Genomic DNA, 24988 nt, shown 5'->3' on the forward strand with positions numbered 1-24988 from the left:
AACATGTTGTAAATAAAGCAAATAAACATAATATTGTGCTTTTGCTTTACTTCTTTTGCTTTCTGATATGCTATTTTCAATATAAGCAACAACATTGTCCAAATCAAAATAATACATTAATTATGTCGTTTTTTATATAGGCTCTATAACATGAGTTATTGTGTTCAGTTAGTTCTAATTGTTTTTGCTCTTGAATTAAACAAAAATATTGCCTGCCACGCTGTCACCTAGGGAGATCCTGTTGGCCTCTGCATATTTTCGTTAGGGAACACAAGTGCGCGTGTGCAATAACTCAATTCGCCTTTGCACTCTTACACGATACGTTTTCTTACAACTTTGGCAATGGGTAAAGTCTGCATAACATATTTGTAGTTTGGGAACATAAAACTGTATTGAGATAACATGTATAATCGATGAGAAAATGTGCAGATTGTCGGCCAAAATCCATCTCATCACATGTATACATCCGGTGAAATATCTGTCTCATTGTTCTATCTGTGCCTTAACCTTTTAAATTTCAACTTTATAAAGATAAATAGTAATGGCGTCTTTTTGTAGGCACTAACTCCGCCATGGTTCGTCGTATGGTTTTATGATAAACGCTAAAAAATAAGGCCTGGCTGTAAACACAGGTTTAGGAGATTTTATAAACTATGAAAAAATCTAAGGGGGTATGCACGCCCCACGGATGCCGGATAGCAAGGACCCTCACAGAAAGGCCATCATTGCTATATGTTTTGTTCCGACAGCTGTTTACCCGGGGAATGCTATTTACGCGCACAGGAAGAGATGTCAGGCATTTGTCAGCTGATCAGTCGAAAGAAATGTTTGATGCTAGCAGAATGATTGTTGTCAGTTAAAAAAAAAACGTGTATCTGATTTCAGGATATCGCTTCTCTAGTTTCTTAGTAGCTTGTACTCTGGGACTTCAACATATAAATATGATGTCGAGCGTTGCCTTCAAGCTGCTCGCTCTTCTTGTTGGTTTGCTATTGATGTCAACACAGACGACGGATGCTAAAGTAGGCTCTGTTGTTCACATGACTGTTCTTTGCTTTAAATAAATAAAAGCTATTTATATTGACATTGTTTAATGCTAGTTGTTGAGTCAGCTGGCTAGTTGCTGTAGTTAGCTAGCTAGCCAAATATGGATCAGGCTAGTAAGCCATTGATTGTCGTCACAAGGAAGGACAAAGTTAGTTAACTAGCAAGCTGGTAACCTGCTCAGTAAAGTTACAGTAAATGTGATTGTTCTACTGGCTGTGTAAGATTATTTTAGAAGACAGGTAGCTAGTTATATCACCATTTTATGGCATAAAATGTTCTCTGATATCACAGCCTGACCGTTTCCCCAACTTTTCCCATAGAATTCAGAGGATATCCGGTGTAAATGTACCTGCCCACCGTACAGAGACATCGATGGACAGATCTACAAACAAAATGTATCTCTAAAGGATTGGTATGTTGTGTTGTCATGATGTCATTTACAGATGATTACATACTGGTCGTGTTCCACTGCTTAGACGTTGCCAGATCGTACAACATCTGGATAGGTGTTTTACCTATCAGCTAACCATACCATATGTTATAACAATCTGTCAATCGATGACAGTCCATGATGTGGCATGCAACCATTTGGTTGATGCATGCAGTGGAACATGACCACTGTCTGAGGTGTGGTGAGTGTATGGGTTGTCTGATGGATTAGGCTAACTGTAATTTTACACTGTCATATGAATGATCTCAAATCATATTTGGAGAACTGTTACAGACTTCAACCTCACTGTGCTTTCAAAGACATATTTTGATGTAATTGTATATTTGTTTTCAGTAACTGCCTTCATGTTGTGGAGCCAATGCCAGTTGATGGAAAGGATGTGGAGGCGTACTGTCTGCGTTGTGAATGCAAATATGAGGAGAGGAGTTCTGGAACTATCAAGGTAAGTCTGGGAAATCTACCGACCAGCTAGCCGCACATGTGCCGTTGCTATCCTGCCATGTGGTAAAGCAGAGAGGAGATGATTCTTCATACTTTCATGTGAACATTTTTGCTTAAATTCCCAACGGCAGAAGGACAACAGGCAAAGTAGTTTCAAATATAATTTTATTCAATGTTCCTGAAACACAGGGGACTTTACGATTTCGGCGATGGGATATCACGCAACGGTGTGCCCAAGTGGGATAGCATCGGCGCATATGCTCTGCTACTAACCAGTCAACTCTGTCTATTATTATGGAGCTGAAATGGAGTCAATTTGTTTTTATTTCACCTTTATTTAACCTGGTAGGCTAGTTGAGAACAAGTTCTCATTTACAACTGCGACCTGGCCAAGATAAAGCAAAGCAGTGCGACAGAAACAACAACACAGAGTTACATGGAATAAACAAGCGTACAGTCAACACAATAGAAAAAACAGAAAGTCTATATACAGTGTGTGCAAATGGCATGAGGAGGTATGGCAATAAATAGGCCATAGTAGCAAAGTAATTACAATTTAGCAGATTAACACTGGAGTGATATATGAGCAGATGATGGTGTGTAAGTAGTGATACTGGTGTGCAAAAGAGCACCAAAGTAAATAGAAACAGTATGGGGATGAGGTAGGTAGATTGGGTGGGCTATTTACAGTTGGCCTATGTACAGCTGCAGCGATCGGTTAGCTGCTCAGATAGCTGATGTTTAAAGTTAGTGAGGGAAAAGTAAGTCTCCAGCTTCAGCGATTTTTGCAATTCGTTCCAGTCACTGGCAGCAGAGAACTGGAAGGGAAGGCGAAGGAGGTGTTGGCTTTGGGGATGATAAGTGAGACATACCTGCTGGAGTGTGTGCTAAGGGTGGGTGTTATCGTGACCAGTGAGCTGAGATAAGGCAGAGCTTTACCTAGCATAGACTTGTAGATGACCTGGAGCCGGTGGGTCTGGCAACGAATATGTAGCGAGGGCCAGCCGACTGGAGCATACAGGTCGCAGTGGTGGGTGGTATAAGGCGCTTTGGTAACAAAACGGATGGCACTGATAGACTGCATCCAATTTGCTGAGTAGAGTATTGGAAGCTATTTTGTAGATGACATCGCCGAAGTCGAGGATCGGTAGGATAGTCAGTTTTACTAGGGTAAGTTTGGCGGCGTGAGTGAAATAGGCTTTGTTGCGAAATAGAAAGACGATTCTAGATTTGATTTTGGGATTGGAGATGTTTGATATGAGTCTGGAAGGAGAGTTTACAGTCTAGCCAGACACCTAGGTATTTGTAGTTGTCCACGTATTCTAAGTTAGAACCGTCCAGAGTAGTGATGCTAGTCGGGCGGGCGGGTGCGGGCAGCGACTGGTTGAAAAGCTTGCATTTGGTTTTGCTAGCTTTTAAGAGCAGTTGGAAGCCACGGAAGGAGTGTTGTATGGCATTGAAGCTGTTTGGAGGTTAGTTAACACAGTGTCCAAAGGGCCAGATGTATACAGAATGGTGTTGTCTGCGTAGAGGATGATCAGGGAATCACCCGCAGCAAGAGCGACATCGTTGATATATAGAGAGAAAAGAGTCGGCCCGAGAATTGAACCCTGTGGTACCCCCATAGAGACTATCTGCGAAGTAGTTGGTGAACTAGGCGAGGCAGTCATTTGAGAAACCAAGGCTATTGAGTCTGCCGATAAGAATATGGTGATTGACAGAGTCGAAAGCCTTGGCTGCACAGTACTGTATTTTATCGATGGCGGTTATGATATCGTTTAGTACCCGTGACCAGCTCGGAAACCGGATTGCACAGCGGAGAAGGTACGGTGGGATTCGAAATGGTCAGTGATCTGTATTAACTTGGCTTTCAAAGACTTTAGAAAGGCAGGGCAGGATGGATATAGGTCTGTAACAGTTTGGGTCTAGTGTGTCACCCCCTTTGCAGAGGGGGATGACCACGGCAGCTTTCCAATCTTTAGGGATCTCGGACGAAATGAAGGAGAGGTGGATAGACTGGTAATAGGGGTTGCAACAATGGCGGCGGATAATTTTAGAAAGAGAGGGTCAGATTGTCTAGCCCAGCTGATTTGTACGGGTCCAGGTTTAGCTCTTTCAGAACATCTGCGATCTGGATTTGGGTGAAGGAGAAGCTGAGGAGGCTCGGGCAAGTAGCTGCGAGGGGTGCGGAGCTGTTGGCCGGGGTTGGGGTTGGGGTAGCCAGGAGGAAAGCATGGCCAGCCGTAGAGAAATGCTTATTGAAATTTTCGATTATCATGGATTTATCGGTGTTGACCGTATCGCCTAGCCTCAGTGCAGTGGGCAGCTGGGAGGAGGTGCTCTTGTTCTCCATGGACTTTACAGTGTCCCAAAACTTTTTGGAGTTAGAGCTACAGGATGCAAATTTCTGTTTGAAAAAGCTAGTCTTTGCTTTCCTGACTGACTGTGTGTATTGGTTCCTGACTTCCCTGAAGAGTTGCATATCGCGGGGACTATTCCGCCACAGGATGTTTTTGTGCTGGTCAAGGGCAGTCAGGTCTGGAGTGAACCAAGGGCTATATCTGTTCTTAGTTCTACATTTTTTTGAAAGGGGCATGCTTATTTAAGATGGTGAGGAAATTACTTTTAAAGAACGACCAGGCATCCTCGACTGACAGGATGAGGTCAATATCCTTCCAGGATACCTGGGCCAGGTCGATTAGAAAGGCCTGCTCGCAGAAGTGTTTTAGGGAGCGTTTGCAGGCAGCCAAGGCCTAATGAGTTTGACTGCTGATCAACTAATCAAATGGCCACCCGGACTATTTACATTGACCCAACCCTTTGTTTTTACACTGCTGCTACTCACTGTTTATTATCTATGCATAGCCACTTTACAAATGACCTCGACTAACCTGTCCCCCCTGCACATTGACTCGGTACCGGTACCCCCTGTATATAGCTTTGTTATTGTTATGTACATGTTACTTTTTGATTGATTTTATTTTGTAAATATTTTATTAACTCTTTCTTGAACTGCATTGTTGGATAAGGGCTTGTAAGTAAGCATTTCATGGTAAGCTCTACCTGTTGTATTTGGCACATGTGACAAATAACATTTTGATTTGATTTGTGTCCACTGTGTTCCAGGTGACTATCATAATCTACCTGTCCATCCTGGGCCTGCTTTTCCTCTACATGGTGTACCTGACCCTGCTGGAGCCCATGCTGAAGAGGAGGCTCTTTGGACACTCACAGCTCCAGAATGATGATGATGTCGGGGTATGTGTTCATGTTGCCCATCCCAACTATAGTGGTGGCCTTTAAGTCAAAGCAGTTGTTGTAGCCATGACATGTTTGTTGTTTGATTGTGGCTCTCGTATTGTGTGACTTGTTGGGGAAATGTATGTGGTGATGTTTTCAGATTTGTCTCATGCTGTAAATTGATTTGATGAATATCTCATAGAGAATTGTGTTTGGAAATGTTTCTGAAAAAGGTCAACTCTAGCTTGTCACAATTTCACTGTAACATCTGTCTCTTGGGTTCAGGACCAGCAGCCTTTCGCCAACGCCCACAACGTATTGTCTCGTTCGACCTCTCGTCCCAACATGCTGAACAAAGTGGAGCACGCTCAGCAGCGCTGGCGGAGGCAGGTCCAGGAACAGAGGAAGTCTGTGTTTGACCGCCATGTGGTGCTCAGCTAAACCCATCCCCAGGAAACAAAAACCCTGGGTGAAGCAAAAAATATTACTGTGACTGTGTGGCCATTTTTTTTTTTTTTTTTGTCTGATTCTTTCCCGGACTTCTGAGCTTCATCCTTATTGGTGTTTTGTTCCTCAACTGGACCTGTATTTCAGGAAATGTGATCATATAGCTCTATGTATTCAGGAGGTGATCATAAAGGGTCTCTACATCAGTAGGTTGAATTGGGGTGTTGCATTTGAGACCTTTGACTTAAGATAATGCCAGTGTCTGTATGACTTTGTATACTTTCTGATTTAATTATACTAATAGAAAGTTAGATGTTACAGTTTGTAGCCCCCCCAAAAATGGATAATGCGTGCCATTTTGCACAAGCTGATGATAATCTTTGGCTTCTGATAAAGTATAAACGATGTGTGACCGTATGCACTCTTTTACAGTAATGTTGGCAGCTTCTGATAACAGTAAATGCTCGCCATGTCACCAATGAAATTAGGTGAGACATTTGAGGGTAGAGTAAATAAAACAAAAAAATACCATGCCAAAATGAATCACTCAAGCTAATGAAAACGTCTACAATAAATGTAACAACTGCTACCTAAACTACAGAAGATGGGAATGAGTTGGAAACAGTAAAAATTTGTAACATCAGTCTCTTGTCAAAAAGCATGTTTTTTAAGAAGTGATGTATAAACTTATTTACAACCTTTTACCCTAAACAACAGTTGATGTACAGATGTATGTATTTCATTGTGTGCTGACTGTGGTGTCAACATTCCTGTATCATGTTCTCCTGTAAGTCTAAGTATAATGTAGCATTTGGGAGACATTTTGACTGTTAACCTATCATCTGATGGTACATTTAATGTAAACATTAGTCCTCTCCTTTGAATATATGTGTGTTACTGGAGTCAGAGCCCTCAGCTGTCACTGTCTAGAGTAGATGTACACCATCTCTGCACCTTGCCTGTTTTGTTTTCGGCTTCTACTCCTCTACATTTAGATTAATTTGACATGACTCACATTAATGAGATCCTCCTTTATTCAAACTTTAAATAACTTTAATATCTGTTAGACAGTATTGATACCACCATCTGTCTTTTACACTGATGTAAAAACAATGATCATTTGGGATAGCAGGGTGGTTGTCAAGTGGGTAGAAAATGCTACTGTTGGGTGACCTAACGAAAGTGTTAAATCTGGTCTGTGATAACTTCAAATTTGAAATACATTTCTGTAATATTCATAATGATTTTGTTTACTGCAGACAATGTCAAATTCCTGGACCATCCTCCAGGAGTCGTACTTCAACATAAAGGGTAAAATACATAAGCCTAAATTGATGATCGCATTGATAAGCACACAAAAACATATTGCACTAATGCCAACATTGATAGGCGCTCAAAACATGCGCACAAAATGGTAGGTATACTATACCTTCGGAGTTCTATCAATATTATCATTTTAGTACAAGGCGTTGCTATGCATAGGGCGATAAACAGCAATGCAACAACGGATGAGACATTTTAATAACCAATGGATTTAAATTATATGAATGCATTAAAAATCCATCATTCATAATATAACCCAGAGGAAACTAAATCTGAACGAAAGTAATCGGTCTATTTCGCAAGTTCACCATTGAACAATAGAACACGAAGTAAAATTACAGGATAAGTTTGCAAATAAAATTGATCTCTAATGACAATATGTTGATATACAAGACAATAGTGATAATTTATTCATTTTTCAATTACTTTTGCAGAGCTGCCGTCATCGTTTCCTGTTCTCTCCCTTTTTATTTTTTTTGTATGCATTGCAGTCCGTTATCCAGAAAAAAAGTATGCTACGCTCCGCGCAGAAAATTCAGATTTAAGGATACTGCTAGAGAGCTACATTTGCGTTGTCAAAGAATGGATTGTTGAAAAATACTCCAATAAGTTCATAAAGGATAAGGTAAGGAGAATTTTCCTTTTAATTTGTTCATAAAGTAAACCCATATGTTGTAGTTTTAACTTAATATAATGCATTAACTGTTTTATGAAACTGATTCTTGCATTTTCTGTTTTATGAAACTTGCGTGGACAATAATGCAGAAAATCATAAATAATTGCCACAAAAAGATTGAGATTTTTTATGAGAGTGAATTGCTGGGTTGATAGAATAACCTACGAACAACAATAGTTTCCCCAAAATTGTTTTATTCAATACAGTAACCTCAAAAGCAAGTGTTGTACTGTGAACAGAAACTAGGGGGCGCCTTAGGCCTTTTATAGGAACTACCCTAAATACCCAATCTGGCATCTTAACTGAAATAATAATATATGAATCTTTTGTATCATTCTTACCATTTGAATATCAGTCAATATGGGAGGATTTGGGTGAATTTAGTTTTTTTCTTTACCGTATGCTTTTATTGAAGTATTACTTAAAAATTTAGCTTCATGCGTGGGGGAATGCAGGCTTCTAGACGAAAGTAAAAGTATTAGAACTACTCTTTCAATCTGAATTATTGCATGTCCATGCAAAACATTACTCCAAGGTACTTCCCTTTAATAGGACCCATCCTGTGTTTTAAGGTCCAGGCTCTTATCTGTCCCTCTTTGGTTAATGACAGACGGAGAGGGTCTGTCTCCTCAATCCCCTCTTCAGTGTCAGACTGTAAGAATCGTTTCAAGGCTCATAGAGGCTGCATCCCTGCAGGAGAAGCTTCAGTCAGAACCTTCCCAAGGTCTGCCTGACCATGGTCAGACTAACATTATGTCTGCTGTCTGGAAATACCTTTCAATGCCACTGAAATGCAAGATAATAGAGTGTATAGGTAGGTCCTTGCTGAGCAGTTACTCTCTGCTTGAAATTGATGATGGGCTGTTTGGTATGATTTATTCCTGTCTATAACAGTACAATGATTTCCGATTGTTAGAATATGAATTATTAGACATCTCTTGAGTAAATACTGTGGTTAGGGAGGGGCACAAGGGAGAATAACTACTTCCATGCATGTGTTTATCCTGTAATTCTTAAAGGCCCAATGGAACCGTTTTATATCAATATCAAATAATTTCTGAGTAACAATTAAGTCCCTTACTGTAATAGATTTCCATTAAAATGGGCAAAAATATTTTTTTGCAAAAAAATTATCAAGCTAGAATTTTGCTTGGACTGTCTGGGAGTGGTCTGAGTTGGGAGGGGAAAACTGAAAACTAGCAGAGAGGTTTGGAACTCTCTTTGTTATTTGTCTATTTAGCAATTTACCGCCTGGTGATGACACCAGGCAAGCCGAAACTTTCGCCCATGCAAATGCAAACAGGCTGATTAGAAGGTCCTGTGTAGATTGTGTTTTCAACCAAATAACACTGACACTGATCAAATGTTTTCACACTTTTGCAGTATTAGTTTGATCAGCTGTTATACAATATGATACAAAACACAGATTCAACAACATTTTGACTGCACTGGGCCTTTAAGAAAGCATCTGGAGCAAGAATTAAGACAATGTGCAGGACATTCCTCTGCTTTCAGTATGTGAGGCTGACAGCTATAATACCATTAACACATTGAACTAATCAGGATGAAGGCTAATGTGACTGGAGGCTGCCAATTTCCTCCCTGATAACAAATACGTCACATGATCATGTCCTGAAGTGTTTCCCTAATCCCAACAGTGCTGCAAAACATAGGTGGGTGTTTATTAGAAATAAAAAATAAATCCCATGTGTGGTAGTGACTTTAGATCTGTGGAGATGTGTATTATTTGTACATGGGGACAGCAGTGGCAGATCTATTAAAAGTCTCATGGCAGCCTTTGGTAACAGCGTTCTCCATGGGTCACAGATTCCAAATGGACTCCATATGAAGAGAACAGTCAAAAGGGGTCATAGTGGTGCCTGAGGCTGTAGCACCTATTACAAGTATGCATAATCAAACAATCACACACACCGAATAGCTTACATGCCTCTAGTAGCATTCCTTGTGTTAACAAAAAGTTCAGATTTTTGTCCATTTTGAGAAATTTCTCAGCAACAGAATGAGATTGAATCATATTTTTGCCCAATGATGCTAAGGGATAAAAGAAGATGGATACGATTACATTATGATACTAGATGAACCACTGAAAAGTCTACAGGCCCTGAAGCTTATTTTGATGCAAATTGATACTGTAGGGGGAGAGGAAGTATTTATAGGGTGAGTCTTGTTGCCTCTGTAGCCTTAGGGCAGTAGTATTGGATAGACATCAACATGAGAGGACTCGACTGCTGGAGTTTAAAGGGTGCCTCATGACCTGTCTTGAAATTGAATATGTTGTTCCTAAAAAAACATCTTTATGTTAAAACAGAAGCAGTTTAGACTTGCGATTCAATCAGACCTTATGCTGTTTGGCTGCTTGGAGGCTTTCATATGCGACTGGCCCATCCTCATTTCCATAACTCCCTTGACCCACTGGCCCGTGGCTATTTAAAATCTCCAGATGCCGGAGGAGAGGCTCTCACAGGAATATTTTGTTGTAAGGGTGTGGTGAAAGCTCAACAGTGTACTGGAGAGGGTTACTGTCAAATTTCTGAGGCTTTTGTGGATTCACTGAACATGACCGATGGATCCTACGCAAGGTACATTGGACCTGTAACGGGTCCAAAAAACACTGGCCTGGTCGTATGTTTTTTCCCTTTGCCTGAATGGCTTTAGCAGGTGGTAAAAGGTGGAGAGTTGTAGACCTCAGGGAGATGATTTTAAAACAGATTTATGCCATCAAAACTGTGGACAAATTCCTGAGACCGAGCATTGAAAAAGGTTGTATTCTCTTGTGCAAGTAGCCCTATACAAACAATAACAGTCTCTCTGTCATGGTTGTGGAGGTGATTTCTCTATGAATGTTTAAGTAGTGCTTATTTAGGTTTGTACTGTATTTAATTTTCTAATGTTACACTCACAGAGAAGCAGCGTAATGTATTGCTTACATTGCACAGAAGAAACCCTGAAGACAAGACTTCTCGACACCACAGTGGATTCCAGGAAGTTGTTCTTCGTTGTGCATCCATGCTACTGGAGCCAGCCTTTCCCAGTATGAAACAGCACTAGTACCTCTGCAAATCTGAAGCACAAAGCTGTCAGAGTCCACTCAGTACTCTTTATACTTTATGAGCTTTGACATGTCCGAGAGACAACTACACTGAACAAAAATATAAACACAACATGTAACTTGTTGGTCCCATGTTTCATGAGCTGAAATAAAAGATCCCAGAAATGTTCCATACACACAAAAAGCTTATTTCTCTCCAATTTTGTGCACAAATTTGTTAAATCCCTGTTAGTGAGCCTTTCTCCTTTTGCCAAGATAATCCATCCACCTGACAGGTGTGGCATATCAAGAAGCTGATTAAACAGCATGATCATTACACAAGTGCACCTTGTGCTGGGGCCAATAAAAGGCCACTGAAAAATGTGCAGTTTTGTCACACAACACAATGCTACAGATGTCTCAAGTTTTGAGGGAGAGTGAAATTGGCATGCTGACTGCAGGAATGTCCACAAGAGCTGTTGCCAAATAATTGAATGTTCATTTCTTTATCATAAGCCACCTTCAACGTTGTTTAAGAGAATTTGGCATTACATCTAACTGGCCTCACAACCGCAGACCACGTGTATGGCGTCGTGTGGGTGAGCGGTTTGCTGATGTCAACGTTGTGAACAGAGTGCCCCATGGTGGCGGTGGGGTTATGGTATGGGCAGGCATAAGCTACGAACAACGAACACAATTGCATTTTATCGATGGCAATTTGAATGCACAGAGATACCGTGACGAGATCCCGAGGCCCATTTTTTTTTTAAAGGTATCTGTGACCAACAGATGCATATTTGTAGATATACATTTGTAGATGCATATTTGTAGACAACAGATGCATATTTGTTTCACAGTCATGTGAAATCCATAGATTAGGGCCTAATGAAGGTATTTCAATTGACTGATTTCCTTATATGAACTGTAACTCAGTAAAATCGTTGAAATTGTTGCATGTTGCGTTTATATTTTTGTTCAGTATAGTTAGATCTTAGAGTACAACGACATACTGACAAAGCTGTGGACTTTCTGGAGACATGTTATGGGACATGAGTCGGATGTCTGCATCTTACGACTTCCTCCATTCCTCAGTCAGTAGAATGAAAGGATGAAAGGGGGGGGGGGGGGGGGGGGGGTCGGTATGAAATAGTGCACAGTTTGAGTAAAATATATGATACATACTGTAGGTGGAGACTTGGTAGAACTGTGGTGTGGATTCTATTCATGGTAGATCGACAGGTAGATCGACTCCACATTTTGAATCAACGTTGTTTCCACATCATTTCAACAAAATTTGGATTTGAAAAAAGTTATCCGTGTAAGGGAATTTCATCTATTTTTCACCCAACTTTGAACCTAAATCCAATGACATGGTGACATTTTTTGTTGATTTCACACTGAATTCACATTAGTTGACAACTCAAACAAATGGAAATCAAAACTAGATATTGAACTGATGTCTGTGCCCAGTGGAATGGCTTTAGATTTGATCTCTCCCCCATCTATGTTTCTACTGCTGATGCTCTTAGGGATTGATGAGAGAATTGATTTATGGGTAAGCTGTAAACTGACATTTGTTTGTGATGATTAGGCATTACATTATAGAGTAGATATGAAAGACAGGCTTTATAATTACCCTTTTCAATCTTCTGCATCCTTTCCTGTGAAAGGGGACATTGATTCTTGATTGTCGACTTTGTGCCAGTTGTTTTGGATAGAAATGCTCAGTTCTTTTTCAAATTCTGCTGTGGCCCAATAGCTGTTCCCTTAACCAGAGTAAGGTTGAGTGGACTCGTGTGTTAACTCATGCATGTTTCCAATACTTTGAATTCATGTGGCTTGTTTGTGTTTTTTCATGTTTTTCTTAAAGTACATCGAAAATGTTCCAGAAATCAGTAGCGTAAAGGTAGGGCGCATATTGTTTACGGACCATATTTTTCTTTGATGACAAAGAACGAAAATCTCTGAACAATTATAACAATGATTGTTAAAAAAGGCTGTTTTGCTTGGAGGGAACCTACACTTAAGAAAGTGAAAAACAGACACAACTTTGAGTATGGTGATCTTCCTAGCAGGCATCCTCCCCCTTGGGTATTGTTTAGTCTGGACTCAGACTGCAGTGTTGTTTAATGTTGGGAGAGCAGAGCATGAGGTTTAAGCCTATCTAGAGCCCTCTTATATAAAACTAACCAGAGAGCGACAGGATCCACACTGCAGTCCAACAACAAGGAATCACATCTGCTAATATGCACATGGATTCTGGTAACTGTTTTGAATATCTGAATTATTACTTTGGGATATGTCTCCAACAAGTATAATGTCCTAGTATAATTACATATAATGTCAAAAAAACATTTAATGGATCTTGTTAATAGTTTTGTAAAATAAGTATTTTGTTAACTTGTTTTTCATTAAGTATTATGTTAATTGATAACAGTCTTTACTCCTAATTTTAAAGATATGTATGACTGTTGGAACTAATCATGGCATCTGTCTTCCAAATCATTAGCTTCGTCATTCAGTTTGACCTGAAATTATGTCTTTGACAAACCCTTCCCTCTTTAGCCTCATCATCAAGCCCTTGAGGCTGTTCATAATTACACGATTTCACTAATTGACACAGGCCTTTAAAGGTTCAACCTTGACTTTATCTTCTGAGATATGTTTTGACATCTTATCTCCTGGACGAATAGCGGATTCATTCTCCATCTCTGAGTATCATTCTGCAGTTGAAACGTGTGTAGGCCTATTGATTATGTTCTTGTTACATTGTGATTTTGCTAGTTTGTGTTATAAATAGTTGGATACACCAAAACCATACAATTACACAGAAATCTTCTCTAAATATTTCCTTTCCTTTCCCTGAGAGAATATCCACGCTGAGTTGAGTAGTTATTCATTCCAGAACTAAACATAGGGTTCTCTCGTAGCTGTTGTTGATGAATAAATCTCTCTCTCCAAACGTGGGAATATACTGTACTGGCTCATCATGCTGTCCACTTGATATGTTGTAATAGTCACTTGTTGACTTTAGTTTCCAACTCCAAGACTTTCTTACCCCTCTGGCATGTGTGTATTTGAGAGCACTCTCGTGTTGTCTTGTGCACTCTCTTTATATGCTGTTAGAAGGCTAGGAAGAGTGTCAAAAAGATCCAAATGGAATGTGGACAACATGATAATGATGTCCTGAGGATAATTCCAGAGCCTATCTGTCTCTCTTGGTCATTCCTATGAAATATACTGTTTAATAGACAAAGAACTGCTGCAAGCTTGTGTGTGGGATAGAGAGAATGGAAAGGGGCCAGATCCATTGAAGTGGGGGGCAAACACCCCATCTCCATGGAAACTAGTCCAGCCCTCGCCTCTCCAGAGGTCTCAAGGAGGGAGGGATTTGGTTGGAAAGACATGACTCTCAGTTCAGTGGGAAAGCTGCAGCTATCCGGCAAAACGAAACGTTTTATTTTTTTGCTACAATTTATCTAACGGGATTGATATTTGCTGGCATTTTTGGGGGGGGAAATGGCTGTGGAAATGAGGCGCTACTCTGAGGTAAAGCCGGTCGCCATTTGAAGTTTTTACATTATTGGGGATAGTTTATAATGGGTTAACGAGGATATAGCTAGTTGCAACAAAAGTATCCGAATGCCGTTCAGACAGAGTTCGGGAAGCGCAAATCTATCTCGTGGTTATATGCGATTGTATCAATTGGCAAACCTAAAGTATAGCCTACAATAAATATTTTGCCGAATGGATTAAAACTTTTTTTTTTTTTTTTTTACCGTATTTGGTAACATAACAGATGTAACGCTATCCTTGTTCTGAGCTCTTTCAAGTAGATAATGTGAATGTCAAAACATTTCAATTAAATTGGACTGAGTGAGTTGAGGCTAAATACATTTTGCCAAACTAAAATTTACATTGTGGAGCACGAGATAATTTATTCAATTCAAAAGAGGGTCAACTGTAAACTCCCTTGGGCCTCCTTGGGTTCTTGAGAGCTACGGATAATTTAGCTACAAACGTTCTGAGATTGTATCTGACTCAGATTTACAAATGCTGTTGAGTGAGAATAGCCATAATCATAGCCTAGTTTGTCCTCTAATGTGGATTATATTTTTTCTCTCTGAGGGGCATCTCTCTGTTAGATGAAGTTTTTCCCCAGGGGTACCTCCTGCTATCACTATCACTGCGACTAGGCAGACGCTGCAGCTGCAAGCTATTTTCTTGAACTTTTCCCGAACAGACTGTCTATTGTGCTTATCTAACAATGACCTTTCCTTCTCACTGGACTGGATTGTCAGCAGCAAGATTGGGAGGCCCCTCTGTTCTCTGGCCAGGGCTTGCATAACAGGGGCGAGGGTGGGATGTCACCAGATGCTTTTTAGGCTGGCATTATCAGACAATGTGTATGATATTATACACACACCCAGTTATTGGGTAAGACTGGTAGGCTATATGTATGCTGCTATGCCCAGTGTCCACACATCACACATAATAGAAACCCAATGTCTAGTGGAGCCACACAGCTTTAGGGTGCCTTTTCACAATTGTATTTACTGGCATCTAAATGGCATACTGGGCATACTATTAGCCTATAAGCCATATAATGATCACTATCCTGTTGAAGCTGTTGGAATTCAATGTCAGCTTGCCAACCTTGATGATGTGTTGTAGATCTGTGTTGTTCCCTCAGTGGTTTAAGATTCATGGGGAAAACATGTGATAGACTGTGAACAGGATCTGAGTGGAATATAGCCCACAGAGAATGACTGTATTGGATGTCACAGTTAAACCATAATTTGACTGGGTCTAGGCTATACATTTAGCAGTGGATAATCCAGCCACAAGTCTGCCCCACAAGTGTCAGAAGGTATGTCAGTTATTTTTATTTAGCCTTGTTAAAGGTTAATGGTGCATCACTTTTATGCAGTGCCTTCAATGTGCCGCATTTTCCTCCCGGTCCTCCCTTTTCTACTCCATTTCATCTTAGCCATTTGCATTTTAGGCCCATAGCAGGAATAAAGATGGCAAAACATAGGGCCATCTATGGTTTTGGAATGGAAGCGTGGTAGTTCAACCAGTGTATGGATCCTAGGTAGTCATGTAAGCTAAGCTTAGCTCGTAACTTACAGTGAAAGAGCCTTTTCTTGCAAGCTCTTTTCCAACAATGCAGTAATTAATATCAGTAGTACTATAAAAAATGCCTAGTATTGACACTGATTCACAGGTATTCTGTGTTATCCTTTCTGCTCACCACCCAGCCTTTGTAACTAAGATCCTGTACGGTAGGCCGTCACTTCCTGTTACTTCTTGTTTTTGTTTTGAATGACAGAGACCTTTGATTTACTTTTGGGTGTAGTGCAATCTACTCCCTCTGTTCAAGCAGATGGGGAATGCTATCCTTTTCAAATATCACCGATCCCATTCTCTTTTTGGAGTTTGGCATTACAAATACTGAGTGTTTGCACAACCTTTCATAAACATTCTTAAACCTGTCCAAGGCATATTCAAAATGGTTTGGGCATGGCATTATTTCAGGCTCACTTGCCATGTAAAGGCTATTGGTAAGTTAAACTGCCTGTGACCAGAAGTAAGTGCTGGGAGGCTTGACATGTAGTCACTATTTCACCCTGGATTACATTACATACCATTTGCTTTACTATACATTATATCTTCATGTTTTGATCATGCAAAGGTGCCTTAAAATGAATGATATTCAGATGTATTTCCTCTGATTCTCCTTTGATAGCTCGTCTTAAACATTTCTGCAATCCATCTATCCTATCTTTTACATAGGATATACACTCAGTGGCAAGTTTATTAGGTATCTAGTACTGGGTCGGACCCCCTTTGCCTCCAGAACAGCCTGAATTCTTCAGGGCATGGAAATGTTGCTCAATTGGTATCAAGGGACCTAACGTGTGCCAGGAAAACATTCCCCATACCATTACACCACCACCACCTGCCTGTACTGTTGAGACCAGGCAGGATGGGGCCATGGACTCATGCTGCTTACGCCAAATCCTGACTCTGCCATCAGCATGACACAACAGGAATCGGGGTTCGTCGGACATGGCAATGTTTTTCCACTCATTAATTGTCCAGCGTTGGTGATCGCGCGCCCACTGGAGCAGCTTCTTCTTGTTTTTAGTTGATAGGAGTGGAACCTGGTGTGGTCGTCTGCTGCAATAGCCCATCCATGACAAGGACTGACGAGTTGTTCATTCCGAGATGCCGTTCTGCACACCACTGTTGTACTGCGCCGTTATTTACCTGTTTGTAGTGTGCCTGTTAGCATACACGATTCTTGCCATTCCCATTCGACCTCTCATCAGCAAGTTGTTATCGCCCACAGGATTGCCGCTGACTGGATGTTTTTGGTTGGTCTCACAATTCTCGGTAAACCCTAGACACTGTAGTGTGTGAAAAGCCCAGGAGGCTGGCCATTTCTGAGATACTGGAGCCGACGCACCTGGCACCAACGATCATACCACGCACAAAGTTGCTTAGGTCATTCATTTTGCCCATTCTAACGCTCAATCGATCAGTAACTGAATGCCTCAATGCCTGTCTGCCTGCTTTATATAGCAAGCCATGGCCAAATGACTCACTGTCAGTAGGAGTGAACTATTTTTGTGAATGGGGTGGTGTACTTATTAATAAGCTGGCCTCAGAGTGTAGGCAGTCATAAGGGTTCAGTCAGATCACCTCTCATCCCTCAGATTCATGATCCATAAATTAACCCTCTTCCATATCAGAGTAAGTGAGAAGAGTGAGTCATAAGGCAGTGGAGGGACACAAAATGTCTTGTCCTCCTTTCCTTCTTTCATTGGAAGTTAAACTTCTTATGGGAACCCCTCGACAACATTCCGCTGAAAAGGCAGCGTGCGAAATTCAAAAATATTTTTTAGAAATATGTAACTTTTATACATTCACAAGTGCAATACACCAAATTAAAGTTTAACATCTTGTTAATCTACCCATCATGTCTGATTTCAAAAACACTTTACAGCGAAAGCACACCATATGATTATGTTAGGCCAGAGCCTAGTCACAAAAACACACACAACCATTTTCCAGCCAAAGAGAGGAGTCACAAAAAGCAGAAATAGAGATAAAATTAATCACTAACCTTTGATGATCTTCATCAGATGACGCTCATAGGACTTCATGTTACACAATACATGTATGTTTTGTTCGATAAAATTCATATTTATATCCAAAAATCTCAGTTTACATTGGCGCTTTATGGTCAGTAATGTTGTGCCTCGAATTTTCAGAGAGCCACATCAATTTACAGAAATACTCATAATAAACTTTGATACAAGTATTATGCACAGAATTATAGATATACTTCTCCTTAATGCAACCGCTGTGTCAGATTTCAAAAAAGCTTTACGGAAAAAGAAAACCATGCAATAATCTGAGTACGGCGCTCAGACAAAAACAAGCAATGCAGATATTGTGGAGTCAACAGAAGTCAGAAATAGCGTTATAAATATTCACTTACCTTTGATGATCTTCATCAGAATGCACTCCCAGGAATCCCAGTTCCACAATAAATGTTTTATTTCTTCGATAAAGTCCATCATTTATGTCCAAATACCTCCTTTTGTTAGCACGTTCAGTTCACAATCCAAACTCACGAGGCGCGGGCATGTCCAGGCGAAAGTTCAGATGAAAAGTTCAAAAAGTTATATTACAGTTCGTAGAAAGATGTCAAACGATGTATATAATCAATCTTTAGGATCTTTTTAACATAAATCTTCAATAATGTTCCAACCGGAGAATTCCTTTCTCTGTGGAATTGCAATGGAACGCAGGTCGCTCTCACGTGTGTGCGCGTGATCAGCTCATGGTACTCTGGCAGCCCTCTGGTTGATTCAGCTCTCATTCGCCCCCACTTCACAGTAGAAGCCTCAAACAAGGTTCTAAAGACTGTTGACATCTAGTGGAAACGTTAGGAAGTGCAATATGACCCCATAGACACTGTATATTCGATAGGCAATGAGTTGAAAAACTACAAACCTCAGACTTCCCACTTCCTGGTTGGATTTTTCTCAGGTTTTCGCCTGCCATATGAGTTCTGTTATACTAACAGACGTCATTCAAACAGGTTTAGAAACTTCAGAGTGTTTTTTTTATCCAATACTACTAATAATATGCATATATTAGCTTCTGGGCCAGAGTAGCAGGAAGTTTACTCTGGGCACGCTTTTCATCCGAACGTGAAAATGCTGCCCCCTATCCCAAACCGTTTTTAAAGCCTGTGTGTCAGAAGTCAGCCCAGTGACATATATCCTACATCCCAGGTCCCTGCAGCAGCTCAAATGGACATAAGCCTGTTTTCCACATGCCAGCTCCGACAGCTGTGCATGCTCATATCCAGGTTGTCCAGAACACTTTCCCCCAGCTTTCCAAAAAGGGCATATCTGTCATTAGTATTGCCTTGAAGATAAAAGGGAACTGTAAACAGCTAAAAGATGGAGAGAAAAGAGGAATGAAAAAGACTGAAAGAATTGGTTCCATCTGGCGCATTGAGTCAGAGAGCTACGGTGGCAGGGACTTGTGGTTATTGTGTAGGGAGTGTGCAGCTGCCATGAACAGTGTCAACCTGGGGTGCCCCTGCCCTTAAAGAGGTGAATGGAGCTCTGTGTGATTGATATTTAAGGGGCCCGACAGTGCTCAGCAAACAGCCGCCCACTCGACGAAAAGATGTCCACTGGACCATTCTTTCGAAAATCTGGCACTGAAAGTCAAAAGGAGACAAAAGCCAGCCTCTTGCGGCCTATGTGTTAGAACGAGGCAGAGAGGAGATTTGTATGGACTGTTAATTAGGAACGGAGTTCTCATCCAGGTGGAAGGCCTTTTATAATGCTTTCATGTTAACGGAGTTGTTAGTCATAGTCGTTCTCCTCAACCTAAACACATGCTTGGTCCATGACGACAGGCTGTATGTACATACACCACATGAACAGTTCCAATGCGTCTCCTCCATGTAAAAGGTTTATGAGGACCATATGATGTTATGCTAGGGGCTGAGTGTCTGGAGTGGCTCCTCCTTCCCCTCTACCATGGTATTTACCCAGTAATTCAACCTCCAGACTCACATCTGATGTCGGATTTCCAACAGCAGTCCCAAAACCTCTTTCCTCGCTGAGAACGCACGGGAGAAAAATGAAATGGTCTTTTGAAGACGAAAAAGAATGCCTGTGGATACATGGGCCCATACACTCCTCATGTCCTCTGGTGAGTTGTGACGTCTGGAAAGAGTTTTCAGAGGTTTTACTCTCCTGGCTGGCTGGCTCTTGGCTGTAAGTGAGCTCAGCTCAACAGTAGTTTGAAAACCTTGGAGTATGCTGATCTGTCGGGAGGACATGTCTGCCAGAGAGGCCGAGACAGAGGTGCCGTAGCAGACTGGAGAACAAAATTAGAACAATGCTTCTATTTCTGGAAGCCATTGTGTCTGTTGTTATTACTTGATTTCCACCAGAGACGTGGTGGTGCTGGATGGAAATTACACCAAGCCAAGGCTACTCCTCCGGAGGTTCATTTAAGTTCATCCATTGTGATGACAAACACTAAATAACAACTTACTGTTATCATCACAGCCCAAACCATGAAAAGTGCTGTGTTCACCAAATCACATTGACATCTCATATTCGGTATGTAACTGCCAGGTGTTGATGAGCAAAGATGCATAGTTGAGTGTCTGAGAATCTTTATTGGATGATAAAGAAGCTCTTATCATTGAAGCCAGGTGCTCCGAGCTCCCGCCCCTTTCCTGTTCATCCACCCTTTAAAACATAGTCTAATGTGTTAAATACCAGGCCTGATGGACAGGACAAATATTAGCACATTCCTCTATGTGATGGGCTGGCCTGTGGGCCTGTTGACCTGTCAAGGCTGACAAGGCCATGGACCTAATGGCTTCACTATGAGATGAAACATTCCACAGCCCATGCACGTCACACGCACACACACCCTCATGCGCGCACATACACACAAACTAGCGGGAGTAGCTTTGTATAGTATTTGTGTGTTTCGGTCACCCGATAAAGGGCTTACTTTTTAACCATGAGTTTGCCCACTCAAGGACATGTTGAAAACAAAGAGCTTTTCCGTTCCACCCCGAACTGTCTCAGGAACACACACAGACTTGCCTCCTCAACAAGCAAGCATAGTTTGTGATCTAATGGTATAGTAAGGACATAGAAACTGGACATGTAGTAACCGATATTATCTAGCCTCATGATTTCCCCCCATAATGGATATGCCTTTTGCTGTAGAATATGGTATGGCTACGACACAACAGGACAGGTATGAGTTAGTGGTTTGGATGGCAGATACTGTAAGTCATGTAGACAGTTAGGGAAAGAGTAAATGTCTTAGATCCCCAGACAGAAGGCAAAAAAAATTCTAACTGTAACTGGCTCTGAGGAACCTGGCGAGAATAAACATATACCTTGAACATGGTTGTTGATAGGCCATTTACATTTTTTTTTACTCATGATTCAGAGAGATCATATCACAGGATAGTTCTTTGTATTCCTTGTAACTACTGTGGAACAACATTACTTGCTCAACCAGTTGCTCAGTCAGTGCTTATCCAGTGCGCATCCCAAATGTAGGTAAGACGAGGAACTAATCTCCTTTGATGTGGAGTGTTTTCCATCCATCCATCTGTTTTTCCACCTTGTGTCCTGTAGTTCAACAGAATACTGTATGTATTATGTATGAGCCTCAATCATGCAGGGTCAGGGTTAACCTGCAGTTCACTTCTGGTTGTCTGTGGACCCCTGGGTGGGGCAGAGTGGGTGTAAATCTGCCTGCTGTCATTCCCCATATGGCACCCTATTTCCTATAGTGAACTACGTTAGACCAGGACCCATAAGGCTCTGGTCAAAAGTAGTGCACTATGTAGGGAATAGGGTGCTATTTGGGATTTAGACCATGTAAATGCAGCATGACTCGACTAGAATGCAGAGGTGGGAGGACAGACAGCCTGTTGAAAGGACAGTTGTTAGCACCCTTTTGTCATAATTCCAGGCTGTGTCTTGTTCATAACGTTCGCTGAATGTTAAATCAATACTCAAATTACATGTAAATATCTGACAGGTAGGTGCATTCCTGCATATGTAGTTAACCCTTGTGGGTCAAACAAAGCTGACATCACACCAAGTGATGCAGTGGTGTGAAAATAGGTGGATAAACTCTGATCGCCGGTCTATGAAAAAAGTAACGCCTACTTTCAATGCATTTTTCTGCAAAAGGTGGGTAAACTGTCAAGCTAAAATAAAGTGTGTTTACTTGTGTTTACCCTCCACTAAACCACGGGTCTGATCTGAGCATCTCTTTCTTGACATTTATAAATTACTGAAAATATAAGTTTAGTATGCAGTGTTCTTAAATCTCATATACCAAGTGCCAGCAGTCAGTATTTTGATAATATGTGTGCAATGCTTGATAATGTGTGTGATGTTAACAGAGAGGTCTATTTTTTTGGGTGACCTGAACATTGACTGGTTAGCATCTAGCAATCCTCTCAAGAGGAAGCTTCTAACTGTGACTAATGCCTGTAATATGACCCAGGTTATCACTCAACCAGCTAGAGTGCATACCAAAAGTGTTGGATCTGTGACATCCACTTGTATTGATCATATCTTTACTAATGCTGCAGAGCTTTGCTCCAAAGCAATATCAGATTCCATTTTCTGTAGTGACCATAACATTGTGATAATAACAAGGAAAGACAAAGTGCCAAAGGTTGGGCCTAAAGTAATTAATAAGAGATCATAGAAAATGTTTTCACAGGACTCTTGCCCTCTTTTCAAAAGTAGTGCACTATATATGGAATAGGGTGCCATTTAAGACATTGCCGTACTCTAGCCCTAGACACGAACCATGACCATCTTTTACTGAACATGGTTTGACAGTTTGCTGCTGCTTTGACATCCCAGGAGAGAAACTGTACGTATTTTACCCTGTTTTTATCCCCAATTTCGTGATATCCAATTACAATCTTGTCTCATCACTGCAACTCCCCAACGTGCTCGGGAGAGGCGAAGGTCGAGTCATGCGTCCAAAGAAACATGACCCGCCAAACCGCACTCCTTAACACCCGCCCACTTAATCCAGAAGCACCGTTCAACTGACGAATGAAGTCAGCCTGCAGGTGCCTGGCCCACCACAAGGAATCGCTAGAGCGCGATGAGCCAAGTAAAGCCCCCCCGGCCAAACCCTCTCCTAACCCGGACGACGCTGGGCCAACTGTGCACCACCCTATGGGGCTCCCGGAAACGGCCAGTTGTGACACAGCCTGGGATCGAAACGGGAGGCCTATAGTTTGTTTTTTAATGTGAAGAGATGGTATCAGTCTCAGGAAGTCAGCTGGTTAACGCCTTGCTGTTTTCTCCCCAAAGCTCCATCTTGGACTTCTCTGACCCAAATCTCTCCATTGTTGTGAAGTAGGTTGTGCATATAACCTATATCACTACACTTTTAGAAAAGAGTTCCAAAAGTGTTCTTTGGCTGTCCCCATAGGATAACTCTTTTTGGTTCCAGGTAGAACTCTTTTGGATTCCATGTAGAAACCTCTGGGAAAAGGGTTCTTCATAAAGTGTAATTAAAAGGGTTCTCTTATGGGGACAGCCGAAAAAAAAAATTGGGTTCTAGATAGCACCTTTTTTTCTGAGTGTAGCCACGGGTGCCACATGGTAAAAATTGGCCGTGTAGCCACGGGTGCCACATGGTAAATATTGGCCGTGTAGCCACGGGTGCCACATGGTAAATATTGGCCGTGTAGCCACGGGTGCCACATGGTAAATATTGGCCGTGTAGTCACGGGTGCCACATGGTAAATATTGGCCGTGTAGTCACGGGTGCCACATGGTAAATATTGGCCGTGTAGTCACGGGTGCCACATGGTAAATATTGGCTGATTGCACATAGAGTATGAGAAAGATGCAGAGACATTGCTACAGTGAAAGTTGAGACACAACACTCAAAACTGAAGTAACAAAATATTAAGTAGGCATTTGGGCGACAGGTAGCCTCGTGGTTAGTGTTGGGCCAGTAACCGAAAGGTTGCTAGATCGAATCCTCGAGCTGACAAGGTAAAAATCTGTCGTTCTGCCCCTGAACAAGGCATTTAGCCCACTGTTCCTAGGCCATTATTGTTAATAAGAATTTGTGCTTAACTGACTTGCCTAGCTCAATAAAGGTAATTTAAAAAAAATGCTAATTTGTGCATTTAATTTCCTATGAATCACCAATTCACTTGTTGCCCTCAACTTGGCTTCTTTGTAATTACACGCTGAAACCTGCCTACTTTTCTTGCATTGCACAAGTAGCCTGTTAAAGGGCATTTATTTAACAATCACTGCCATTTCCTTGTCATTACAAAGTGTTCCATATACACTGAGTGTACAAAACATTAGGAAAACCTTCCTAATATTGACTTGCACTCCTTTATGCCCTAAGAACCACCTCAATTCACCGGGGCATGGACTCTACAAGGTGTTGAAAGTGTTCCACAGGAATGCTGGCCCGTTTTGAATCAAAATCTTCCCACTGTTGTGTCAAGTTGGCTGGATGTCCTTTGGGTGGTGGACCATTCTTGATACTGTGTTCCACAGGAATGCTGGCCCGTTTTGAATCAAAATCTTCCCACTGTTGTGTCAAGTTGGCTGGATGTCCTTTGGGTGGTGGACCATTCTTGATACACACCTGAAACGATTGAACGTTAAAAACCCAGCTGCGTTGCAGTTCTTGACACACTCAAACCACCTACTACCATACCCCGTTCAAGGTCACTTCAATCTTTTGTCCTGCCCATTCACCCTCTGAATGGCACACATATAAACTCAGCAAAAAAAAAGAAACGTCCTCACTGCGTTTATTTTCAGCAAATTTAACATGTGTAAATATTTGTATGAACATAACAAGATTCAACAACTGAGACATAAACTTAATAAGTTCCACAGACATGTGACTAACAGAAATGGAATAATGTGTCCCTGAACAAAGGGGGGGGGGGTCAAAATCAAAAGTAACAGTCAGTATCTGGTGTGGCCACCAGCTGCATTAAGTACTGCAGTGCATCTCCTCCTCATGGACTGCACCAGATTTGCCAGTTCTTGCTGTGAGATGTTACCCCACTCTTCCACCAAGGCACATGCAAGTTCCCGGACATTTCTGGGGGGAATGGTCCTAGCCCTCACCCTCCGATCCAACAGGTCCCAGACGCGCTCAATGGGATTGAGATCCGGGCTCTTCACTGGCCAAGGCAGAACACTGACATTCCTGTCTTGCA

General features: G+C 41.5%; 2 protein-coding genes across 3 annotated transcripts in view; both read left to right on the forward strand.

The window, feature by feature from the left end:
* The first annotated feature begins 767 nt into the window (after positions 1-767).
* Positions 768-6864, forward strand: tmem9b (TMEM9 domain family, member B). The gene is made up of 5 exons (XM_038969803.1): positions 768-1022; positions 1368-1459; positions 1832-1940; positions 5066-5197; positions 5465-6864. Exons 1-5 carry the CDS (start codon positions 942-944, stop codon positions 5618-5620), a joined length of 570 nt encoding a protein of 189 aa, XP_038825731.1. The 5' UTR covers positions 768-941; the 3' UTR covers positions 5621-6864.
* Positions 6865-7472: 608 nt separating this feature from the next.
* The window catches only part of LOC120025307 (DENN domain-containing protein 2B-like), an 86933-nt gene continuing 69417 nt past the window's right edge, over positions 7473-24988 (forward strand). The window contains exon 1 of one of the 2 annotated variants that reach the window (XM_038969802.1): positions 7473-7574. The gene's annotated coding sequence lies outside the window, so the exon portion shown is untranslated. Of the gene's footprint in view, positions 7575-14090; positions 14224-24988 lie in introns of those variants that run through there. The other variant, XM_038969801.1, reaches the window with a different exon arrangement.

Source organism: Salvelinus namaycush, chromosome 30, assembly GCF_016432855.1.
Source record: "Salvelinus namaycush isolate Seneca chromosome 30, SaNama_1.0, whole genome shotgun sequence".
NCBI lineage: Eukaryota > Metazoa > Chordata > Actinopteri > Salmoniformes > Salmonidae > Salvelinus > Salvelinus namaycush.

What these genes read in the sequence shown, in the direction of transcription:
- tmem9b (XM_038969803.1), top strand. Translation starts at nt 942, where the DNA reads ATGATGTCGAGCGTTGCCTTCAAGCTGCTCGCTCTTCTTGTTGGTTTG. An exon ending in AATGTATCTCTAAAGGATTG is followed by an intron (nt 1,460 to 1,831) that starts GTATGTTGTGTT and finishes ATTTGTTTTCAG; the next exon opens with TAACTGCCTTCATGTTGTGG. An exon ending in AGAATGATGATGATGTCGGG is followed by an intron (nt 5,198 to 5,464) that starts GTATGTGTTCAT and finishes TCTTGGGTTCAG; the next exon opens with GACCAGCAGCCTTTCGCCAA.